Genomic DNA, 11,998 nt, shown 5'->3' on the forward strand with positions numbered 1-11,998 from the left:
TCTGTAAAGCGGCACTTCAGAGCGGTTTGTCAGACGTTTTTTGTTACAGTAGCTGTCCAGTAACAGCTTTACTGTAACAATATCGGAAATCTACTACACCAAAAACGCTTCACAAAACCGCAAAATGCTAGCTGAAACGCTACAGAAAAAGAAGAAAAAGCATTTCAAAATCTGCTAGCATTTTGCGGATCTGCTAGCGGGTTTTGCTGTGCACCAGGCCTTAGTGGTTAATAGCAAAGCCCCCATACATGCTATCATCACCAAAATTGCTCCATATGTTAAGTAGAAGGGTAGGAACAAGGCAAAAGAACAAGAAACAAAAAAAATAAAAGGACAGTTAAAAAACATGTTTCCTTTGCATTTTTAAAATCAATTTTTCTCAATAACTGCAATGTCTTTTCGGAAAGGTTTTTTTTAGCCACTAAACTCCTTAACACACACAGTAATTTTGGGGATGATGATAGCATGCAGAAGGAATTTGCTATTCACTGCTAAAGTCTGAATGAAATTATGCAAAATTGCAATTCCTGATGCAAAATTAGGTTTATCAAAAAATTGTGCTAATCTGTACCCTTAGGGCTTGTTCACACAAGGGGCATTTTTGTCATTTTTTTTAAGCGCTGGCGATTTTCAAAATTGCCCTGAAAGCGGTTGTGCAATGATTCTCTATGAGAAAGTTCACATCTGAGCGGTTCGTTTCCGATCCACTCAGAGAAGCGCTGCATGGACCATTTTTGAGGTGATTCCGACTCAATGGAAAGTATAGGAAAACGCAAACCGCTCACACAATCGCTTTGTGCAGCAGTTGGGTGAGCATTTATATAATGTATTTATTCTTTTCCGGATCAAAGAGTTCAGTTCCTGACTGAAGTCAGGAAGTGAAGCAATCGCTCTGCAAAAGCACTTAGAAAAGCGCTTAACAAAAACGTCCAACGCGCATAAATCGAAAAACAAAAACATGTCAAAAGACAGCCAACGCGAATTCGATCGGAGGCCTTAATGATGCAATGGAATCAATATTGTACTATATCCAACCAAATCTATGTAGCAGAAGGGTAGACTGAGTGAATATATTTTAAATGGTTACTTTAGCCAGTCCCTCCTGTTACATAGAAGTGGTAAGATTATACAATCAAGACTGTACCATTAAACCTCTGGGCGATACAATTGCATCGCCCAGGAGGGGGCGCAGCACTTTTTAAAATTGTTTTTAATTTTTATAAATCATGTAGCGAGCCCTGGGCTCGCTACATGATAGCCGCTGCGCAGCGGCATCCCCCTACCCACTCTGATCACCTTCGGCGATCAGAGTAAGCAGGAAATCCCGTTCAGAACGGGATTTCCTGCTGGGCTTTCCCGGTCGCCATGGCGACGTGGCAGGATGACGTCACCGACGTCATGGACGTCGTGACGTCAGAGGGAGTCCCGATCCACCCCTCAGCGCTGCCTGGCACTGATTGGCCAGGCTGCGCAGGGGGTCCGGGGGGGGGCTGCGCGGCACGGCGGGTAGCGGCGGATCGGCGGCGAACGGCGGCGATCGGAAGTTACACGCAGCTAGCAAAGTGCTAGCTGCGTGTAACAAAAAAAATTATGCAAATCGGCCCACCAGGGCCTGAGAAATCCTCCTGCGCGATATACCCCGAGCTCAGGCCTGGATTATCGCCCAGGAGGTTAATGGGCAACTCTTCCACCCCTTTATAATAACAATAAATAAAAAAAACATGCTTTCCAATGATCCTCTTGATGAGCTCTTACTTGTACTGGGACACATGTGTGCACAGAGTCATGGTGGCAGGTGTCTTCTGCTAGTGTGGTATTCTTATCTTCCAAGTTTAGAGATATCACTATCTGGCAGTCCTCCTGAGCCCCATCCAGATGAATGCAGAATAATTCAGGATGTTCGGTGTGGAACTCCGAGGGAAAGATAATAGCATAGTGTCTGCAAAGAATACAACAGTTAGGCTACCGTATTCTTAGTGAAATGTTTTTAATTTTGAATCTTAGCAACAGAAGGATTAGTATTGGAAGCAGTTTATTTATTATTATATAAAGAATCCATACTTACCCGGGGCTATCTCCAGCCCCATAAGCACTTGTGAGACCCATGCCGTCCTCCCGCGGTCTGCCATTTAGCCGCGATCAGCCCTGGTAATTGCTTCAGTCTGCACATGCGCGGTCCTCCCGCACATGCGCAGAATACCCAGACTGGTGCGACTGAAGCAATTACTGGGGCTCATCATGGCTGAACGGCAGACCGCAGGAGGACGGCGTGGCACTCGCACGTGCTTATGGGGCTGAAGGAAGCCCCAGGTAAGTATCAAATCTTTTTATGTTTTGATCTATGGTTTCCTTTAAGACCAGAGAAACTGCCTAAGAGGAAATGGCTAGTATACTGGAAGACCTTACAGAAAAATTACTAAAATTTGGGAGCTGTCGTTGTGGTGGAAGGTGGTTAGGTGCCAGGCCTGTTTCTTGGGCAGTGCAGCAGAGCGACCGCCCTGGGCGCAGACCGGCAAGTAGAAGAAGGGCGGCGCAGGCAGAAGGAAATAACCGCTAAGGAGCTGGTGTCACACGGTGCAGCCAAATGGAAGAAGAAGATTACCAGCGTGTTCATCTTCATTGACTCCTCTTAGGCTGCCTGCGACAGGCGTCAAGTCATCATCATGTCACCACCGCGTGATGACACCTGATGTCACCTGATGTCCTGTAACGGTACTGCAGGCTGTCAGTGAGCCACCCATGGAGGAGTCGGCTTTCCGAGCTCTCTTCGCCGGTGTGTTTTCCTGGTCCCTGCTTCCTCCTGGATGAATGGCTGGTCACTAGTAAGTAGGTAGATCTACTTGTGACCTGTGGCTGTGTGACGAGTCCACGGAGGTGGGGGGAAGGGGGCACAATTTTTAGACCCTGCCCTTGGTGCAATTTAGCCTAGAAACTGCCCTGTTAGATGCCAGCGGCAGACTTCTCACTGAATTCTAGACATTTCCTTTTCTCTTTCCTATCCTTTTTCTTTTTTTGTTTTCCCTAATGCAATACATTACATGAATTTATAAGCATAGGAACCTACAAACCCCTGCTGAACAGCACTGCACTGCAAGTATGCTGCTAGCCCAGCTGTCACCTCTACCTTACTTCCCTTTTCAATCATAATCAGGTAGCTACAGGTGTCCCTTAGCATTAGGTGGCCAGAGGAACCCTCAAAATTAAGTAGCTCGTGGTGCTCCCGACTGAAGGGAGATCTGGTCAGTGGAATGCCGAGAGTTGGGTGAGTAACCTCATTTACACTCCGCTCAGGACTCTGCATAGGGAAGGAGGGAGGGAGGCACTTGGGGAGGGGAGTGAGCCGCCTCTCCATCATCAGGCGCCTGTAGGCACGTGCCTATAGTGCCTTATGGTAAATCCAGCCCTGCTTTAATTACTTTCATTACTTTAATTACTCCAGTCCAGGCTAATCAAGTCTGAATAAGGCTTATTCTGATCTCTTGGACTACCAGGCTTTAATATTATGATGGTGCAGAGTCTTGCCACTACAGATGCTACTGACAGATCTAGTCCAGCATGGTGTGAGGCTAGTACCGTAATGGCTGTAGTGCAAGGAAGGCGGTAAAGATCCTACAGAAGCCCACCTCAGCACTCTCACAATTACCTGCCTTACACCAGCAAAAAGTTAGTGCTGAGTGCTGGGGGTGTGTGTGTGGGGGGGGGGGGATGATTGCAAAAATGGGTTGGATAGGGTGAAGATTCTTTACACAATGTACCGGTTGCATTGCTTTGCAACATACAATATAATTGCATCGCAATGCAATATTATTTTGTGGATTAATGGTGGGGTGAGCATAGGCAAGCGCAGGGGGGATTACAGCTGCCCAGAATCCCCCTCAGACCAGGGCCGGTGTAGTGTCTGGGGACAGGCACAAGCTGAGACACCAGAATATCTGCAGGTATCCTGCAGCTCAAAGCACCGCCCCCTTTCTTTCTCTGCTACAGTTGACTTTGGATGCATGGAGCAGCAACGCGTGTACAGAGCATGGAGCAGCTCTGGGGAACTTAACTGAGTCAGGTATGAGTACAACCCTGTGCCCTGATGTGTGAATGTTTCACTTTCCCCTCCATCACCAATGTCAGCAGTCCTCATTATTATCTGTATCCAAACTGCTCCTGATCGATCCCGTTGTCGATTGGTAGGACGGGAAATTGCATTATGTGTACCCGGCATGATGTCCATCATTTTATTATACTGTTTTGTGCGAGGCTGAAGGAGACCTTTCAGGAATCCCCCCCTTTGAAAATCCTGGGTTTGCCCCTGGGTGAGGGTGGATTCTGTTTGGAATGCTATGCATTTCTCGACAAATGGCTGTGGTAAGTGGTAACCTGTGGTTAGAGATGCTCAGTGAGGCGCTAATCATTTTGAGTTGGTTCAGACCTTATTATTGTTATTATTATTTATTGGATTTGTATAGCACCAACATATTACACTGGATAATAAATAAGGTTACAGACATGATGATAGGTGTGACAGATAACACAATACAGGTAATAAGCAGTAAGGGCTCAGCCACACTATGGGTTTAATTCACAAAGCCGTGATATCACGGTCGCACTATCGTTATAGCGCGTGTAACTTTTTCGCTCACAATCGCGAATTTGAACGCAAAATCGCGGCCGTTTTTGCACAATAACGGTACTTTATGCAAGAATTTTCGTGCGAATATGGCCATAATTTAAAAACGTTACGCACATTATAACGCTTTCTGAGCATTTTTTCAAAAATCACTCCCATTCACTTTCATTAAAATCACGGTAAAAATCGGCTCGATTCTTTGCGTGTGCGATTGCGCAATTGCAATTTTTATGCATTCCTTTACTGCGATTTTAATGGAAGTGAATGGAAGCAGTTTTTTAAAAAGCGCTCAAAAAGCGCTAAGCAATCACAAAAAGCGCTCAGAAAGGTGCTTATAGTGTGGCTGAGCCCTAAAGGTGGCCACTAACAATCCAATTTCTAGCGAAAAATTGTTTGAGCCATCAGAAATTCTGATCGGAAGTGAAATATTGTAATACATCGTTCACTACACCATCAACAAACCAATCTTTGCTTCCCATCTATCACAACCAACAAGAAAATCCAAATTTTGGTTCGACAAAAATTCATTCGGCCGACAATTTTTTCACTCGTTCATAATTGATTGTGTCCACCAATGGAGATTATTTACAACCAATCCGATCAGAATTTCTGATCGCTCGAACAATTTTTCGCTAGAAATTGGACCGTTAGTGGCCACCTTTAGAACATAAAATGCCAGATCATACACTGGAAAAGTAATCCCAACAGGGGCATAGCCAGAGGGAAGCAGCCCCTGTGATTGCAGGGGGCCCCAGAGCTGTGGGGTCCCCTTCTACTAACCTCCCCTTCCTCCCATATATGGGTGTGACTTATGGGTGTGAAGATCAGGATGGCCACACTTGTTTTACGACCCTCGTGAGATGGGGCACAAGGTCGTGAAGGGCACCAAGGGGAGGCATGGGAAGGGGCGTGATCATTGGGGGTGGCCCCATCAATTGTAGTTACTCCACCCAATGATACTAGTTTGTGTTTTTCTGTGGGTAGAGCGCACAATCACATATGATACACAAGGAGGGAGGGCCCTTCCAAAGGCTTACAATCTAAAGTGAGGGGGGTGGTGGCACAATAGGAGGGGATGGGTGATAGCAAAATTTGATTGCAAATAGTTAAAGGACACCCAGGGCAAAAATAAACTGATTAAATAAACTATTGAATCTATCTTCCTTCTCCTAAAAATGACTTTTTAAAATATTCCACAGCTTAATTTTGTTTAAATCTACTTTTTAAGTTTTAACTGTTTTATTGTTTTTGCTCAAGGACACATTCATTGAAGTATGCCAGAGCTAAAATGTATGCTCTCAGAAGCCATTTTTTGCTAGGAAAGTGTTTTACAGTTTGAACTTCTTATCAGTGAGGGTCACACTGTTGTCACTTCCTGTCTGAGTCAGGACTGAGTCAGTCACTTACATACCTGATATTTAACTCTTTCAGGCAGAGAAATAAAAAAAGGAACACAGCATAGTTATTTGTGTGACAGGCACTGTACATACGCATGTCTATCGCATCATGTCACATGTCACCTCGGATGTCCTTTAAAGAGAATCTGTGCTGTAAAATTCTTACAATAAAAAGCAAACCATTCTATTCATTATGTTCTTTCTGGGCCCCTCTGTGCTGTTTCTGCCACTCCCTGCTGCAATCTTGACTTGTAATTGCCATTTTTATGCAGTGTTTACAAACAAAAGACATAGCAATTGATAGGCTGAGAGTAGCTCAGTGTGTGAGTCATACAGAGTGTGCAGGGGGCCTGGAGAGGGTGTGTATAGCATCTATCCAATCACCAGCAGCACAGCACATTCCAGCCTGACTGCCTGAGCCCGACAGACCCAACAGAGGAGAGAAGATTAGATCATATAACAGCGATAACACAGCCACTGTGCAATTAGGAAAGGCTGCAGTAAGCCAGAGCACATTAGAACAGCTATAGGAACTTATAGGATAGAAGAAATAAGGCTCAAAATTTTGTTACAGAGTCTCTTTAAGGTTGTTTTCACAATGTATCTGTTGCATTGCTTTGTATTGTACAACATATCTTTATTTGATGCCGGTTTATGCGGCGTGAAATTGGATAAATCCAAATCATCAGATGCTACATTTGATTAGTCTTCTTCCAATCTGCATACATTTGAATTTTACATGAACTCAAAATTATTAGCATCTCATGTCTAGTTGCTTTATCTTCACTAGTTTGTCGCACCACATCCTTCTGTTTTGTCATTTTCACCAAGTGGTAAGCCCGGTACACACCTTCAATTTTGATTGGCCAATCACTGACCAATTTTACCACCTCCATGTAGTATGAGAGTTTAACTATATAATCTGCTCATAGCATTCAATATCTGTTGGCCACCCTACTACATGGAAGTGGTAAAGTTGGCTAATCTTATGCCAGTCAAAACTGGTTGTTTGTACGCACCCTGAGACTGGTTTCACATCAGCAACAAGCGCTATAGGTGCAGTGTGATTGGATGATCGCATCACACCGCAACGTTAAAAATAGACATTCAACTGATTTTGTGTAATTCATTCATAATTTTGCCTGATTTTAGTGTAGCTTGTGCGTAATTTCGTGTTGACTTTAGCAGTTAATAGCTAAGCCTCTATACTTGTCATTGTCTCCAAAATTGCTACGTAGCTTAACATTCCTGGTGGTAATAACCCCGAACGTAGTTCGGAGTAAGCCGCGCAGGAGGTTTTCTCAGGCCCTGCTGGGCCAATTTGCGCAAATTTTTTTGCTGCACTCAGCTAGCACTTTGCTAGCTGCGTGAGCACACCGATCGCCGCCGCCCCGTGCCGATTCGCCGCTGTCCGCCCTAGACCCCTTGCTCAGCCTGGCCTATCAGCGCCAGGCAGTGCTGAGGGGTGGATCGGGACTCCCTTAGACGTCACGACGTCCATGACGTCGGTGACGTCATCGCGCCCCGTCGCCATGGTGACGGGGGAAGCCCTCCAGGAAATCCAGTTCTCTGAACGGATTTTCCTGATCGCCGATCGCCAGAGGCGATCGAAGAGGATAGGGGGATGCTGCTGCACAGCGGCTATCATGTAGCGAGCCCTAGGCTCGCTACATGATTTAAAAAAAAAAAAACGGCTGCGCTGCCCCCTGGCGGTTTTTAACAGACCATCAGGGAGGTTAAGGGGAAGGGAGGGAACAAGACAATTTTTTTTTTCAAAAATAAATTTAAAAAAATGCAAGGGGAAAAATAATTTTTAAACTCATTGCAAGGTACTTCGGAAAAATCATTTTTTTTTGTCTTGTTCCCACTCTTTCCCGTAACATAGCTGTCAGTAATCCTGTGCTTACCAGGTCAGCTGCTGCTGCTGCCGCTGGCAGCGCATCTGGGACTTCTGGGGCGGCTTACCGCATTGGCAGAGATGATGTCAGCAGCGTTCCTGCAGGGATACGGCCGCATGATGCTCAGACTGTGAATGAGGGCGGACGCATGCGCTGTCAGCGTCGCTACTCTTATGCTCTAAGGAAGTGTGTCAACTGACTGGCGGTCAGCTGACACACATGACTCCACCTCCGGATCCGGATTGGCTGAGTGGTTTGGGGGCGTGTTCTCCGGCTTACCCGGGCTTCTTAAGCGCTGTTTTGACACTTGCTCACTGTCTGCTCTAGCTAACACTTCACAGTGAAGGTTTCAGACCTTAGTCAGTCCATGTGTGGCTTGAACTGGCAGGACCCCAGGGATTCCATACTAGCTCAGCTTTATAATATATTATAGGTAACCTAAGCCCGTTTAAAAACTGTGTCCCCTCTCCTCTACTCCCCTCCCCTCTCCAGTGTCACCGCGCATGCGCGCACCCGCCGCAGACCCGCCGCACGCCCGGCCACACCGCTGACCCGCCACATTAGTTCTCTGTCTGCTAGTGCCCTCACACACTAGCAGATCGTTACAATAGCTATTTTTTTGATGATAGCATGTATGGAGGCTTTGCTATTAACCACTAAAATCGGCAAAAAATAAATAAATACATGGAATTAATGCAAAATTGCGGTTCCTGATTATGTTTGCAAACAAAATTAGTTACGATTTTACCTGAAATTTAGCATTATCATTTTGCATTGCAATTGTGAATTACGATGCAAATGTATGATCATGCAAAATGTGTGCTCATCACCTATTATTAGTACATCTTTGTTAAATCGATAATAATGTCTTCAGACACTGAATATTGGAGTGCCGGTGCTTTGACCCATCTTAGAATTTGAAGCATAAATAACGATAAGATTTTATTTTAAAGCAATTGTCAAAATCTCAAACCACCCTCGCCATTGACTGCAACTGTATCTGCCTGGCCAACATCTTATGACACAATGAATTTTCAATCAGTTTTTTACACGCATATAATGAATGTTTTGTTTTAAAAGCCATACATCAGAGCTGTACAAACCCCAGTCCTCAAGGCCAGGGCCATGTCCATGCTAGTGATTAAGATGGACAGAGAAATATGTTCTACTTCATGATCCACACATTTCCTGATTCATTCTTAATTTAGAGATAAGCTTCCAAATTCCACTGAATTCTGATTTCCGAGTTCTTGATCAAAATCCGCTTTCCATGGTGGAAATCAGAGTGCGGAAATTGGAATTTCCTGGAATACCGCATTACCAAGACTCTGAAATTTTAAGCCAATCACAAGACTAAAGGTGCGTACACACATGCGACTATAGTCGTTTGAAAGATCGTTCCCCAATCATTTCAAACGACGATCGTTTAAAAAAACATCCAACGATCATTAAGTCAAACGATGGACGAGCTAGATCGTTAAAAACGAAAGATCTGCCTTGGCGGATTTTTTTAAAACGACGATCGTTTGCAAAAGTAGTACATCATTAGAAAACGGTCATTCGTACTAGGCTTAACATGCGCATTTCGTTATATCTCCATAGAACCTTTCATTTTTATGCGCAAGCGCAACAGTTGCTTTTCATGATGTAACGTTCATTCTATGAATATGTCCTGTGACACGTTAATTGCTACATGATTATACCATAATTGTCATTTTTACAGGACAGAGTGTATTTTTGTATGTTTTGTCAACGCTATATTATGTAAATGCTCTACCTACATACCTACAGTATGAAATCTCGTACTGTAATGTAATATACGTAACGTTAGTTTTACAGTGTAACGTACGTTTTGAACCGTTTGTTACGCGCGGGTGGAACTTGCTATGATGTCACTTCCAGGAACAGTATGTGATGTTGTTCCGGATCGTTCGTTAACAAACGATCAGATCATTACACACCTTTAAAAGCTAACTTTACTTAGGTCGTTATTTCGTCAATTAAAAGATCGTTCGTCGTTGACAACGAATGATCGTTGTCGTATATGTGTACGTAGCTTTAGAAGTACTGGGGCAATCAGAAAATCAGTATTGTACCACGGAAATCATAAATCTGCAGAATACCGAGAACCAAGACGCTACGTTTTTAGCCCATTCATAAGTCTAGAGGTATGTACACACATGCGACTATAGTCGTTTAAAACGATCGTTCCCTGATCGTTTCAAACGACGATCGTTTAAAAAAAAGCAGCCAACGGCCATTAAGTCTAATGACGGACGAGCTAGATCGTTAAAAACCAATGATCTAGCTTGGCAGATTTTTTCCAACGACGATTGTTTGCAAAAGTATTACATCATTGGAAAACGGTCGTTCCTACTAGGCTTGACATGCGCATTTCGCTATTTCTCCATGGAACTTTTCATTTTTATGCGCAAGCGCAATAGTTGCTTTAAGTGATGTAACGTTCGTTCTAACGATCAGATTGTTACACACTTTTAAAATCTAACTTTACTTAGGTCGTTCTTTTGTCAATTAAAAGTTTGTTGTCGTTCACAACGAACGATCGGTGTCGCATGTGTGTACGTAGCTTAGGAAGTATTAGGTCAATCATGGTATTCAGAAATATACTTTGGTTGCCAATCAGAAATGCAGATTATGTATAATAGCGTACATCCGCAAAAAAAAAAATAGCGGATTATTCCAAAACAATTTTTTTTTTACAGTGTAAAAGTAAACAGAGATGCAAGTAGGATAAAAAAGGTAAAATGTTTAAAAACAGAGGAGGCGAAGGTGGACTTACCTCCTCCAAGTAGGCACAAATTAGTAATGAGGTTGTATCAACAAAATCATTTATTTATACACTTCAAGATTCGGTACAACGCGTTTCACAGGAATGACCCTGCTTCATCAGGCAATAGGGGTGGAGTATACAGCAACGCAGGTCTAGGACTAAGCCAAGCGCCTCTTTCAAACAAAATAAACTAACTTTATTGACAAAAAAAAAAAAACCTGTGGAAATTCTCGGAATACAGAATTTCGCTGGAATCGGAAATTTAGATTTCTGACCATCGCTTATTAATTTCAGCTGTGCCAAAAATGTGTGAGGACCTGGGTCCTTCGAGGACTGGAGTTGGACAGCACTGCCATACATGATTACAGAAAACATGAAAAGACTTACAGGCTTGCTTCTATCGACCATGAGAGATGCAGCAGGACCAGACTACACAGTGCCCAGGACGCCATTATCCCGAAGCTTTGGCAAGCTTGTGACTCTGTGCTTGGCGTGACTTTTACTATATTCTATTTAAGACTTCCACACACCCACTCTCTTGCAACAGAACACAGAGAACGGACATTGAACAAAGCAAGCAAATATTTGTCAGGCGATGACTAGCAATGGAGGGGGTGAGAAAGGATTGCACATAGGTCAGTAAAATAAAACTTTGAATAAAAGTACACATTTACAAGTGAGTTCTGTTTTGTCCACCTTGGGTGTTTTTAAGCTAATCAGAATGTCATCACAATCACACGAGGACAAGATGTCCCTGAATATCCCAGTCAGAGAGACCACAAAGTCTATGCTACATAGGGTATGTACACACATTCCATTTTGATTGCCCAATATTACCACCATGAAGTATGACAGCTTACCTACACAATCTGATCATAGTGTTCAAAATCTGCAGGCCCTTAAACTACATGAAGGGGTTACATTTGGTCAATCAACATTGGATGTGTGTATGCATTCTAACTCTGTTGAGCTGTGATAGTAGAATGATATTAACCCCCTTCAGGGGCAAACGCAGGATTTTTAAGGGAGGGATTCCTGAAAGGTCCAGAAGTACTTATGTCCCGGAGTGATTCCAAATACAGGTGGCTCCATACTGCCCATGCACAAAAGTGCGCTGGTGTATTACGCAGCTGCCTATGTTTGGAAGTACTCAAGGACACAAGTGTTTCTGAGGGCTTCTGGTAGTAGCAACTTTGAATGGGGGACAGAGCTGGCACAACTCCCCGAGAGAGGAACGGGAGATAGACTTAGTTTGGACAATTCAGTGGAATATGCTACATAGTGTCACATACCA

At 43.8% G+C, this 11,998-nt stretch overlaps 1 protein-coding gene across 2 annotated transcripts in view; it reads right to left on the reverse strand.

Moving 5' to 3' along the window:
• Positions 1-11,196, reverse strand: part of LOC137535654 (alpha-2-macroglobulin-like) — a 143,764-nt gene extending 132,568 nt beyond the window's left edge. For both annotated transcript variants that reach the window (XM_068257514.1, XM_068257513.1), the window contains exons 1-2: positions 11,092-11,196; positions 1,756-1,939 (exon numbers count right to left, since the gene is read on the reverse strand). In XM_068257514.1, the coding sequence (XP_068113615.1) occupies positions 1,756-1,939; positions 11,092-11,156 (249 nt within the window). In that variant the 5' untranslated portion in view covers positions 11,157-11,196. The remainder of the gene's footprint in view (positions 1-1,755; positions 1,940-11,091) is intronic.
• Positions 11,197-11,998: the final 802 nt, after the last annotated feature.

The sequence above is a fragment of the Hyperolius riggenbachi genome, chromosome 10, assembly GCF_040937935.1.
Source record: "Hyperolius riggenbachi isolate aHypRig1 chromosome 10, aHypRig1.pri, whole genome shotgun sequence".
NCBI lineage: Eukaryota > Metazoa > Chordata > Amphibia > Anura > Hyperoliidae > Hyperolius > Hyperolius riggenbachi.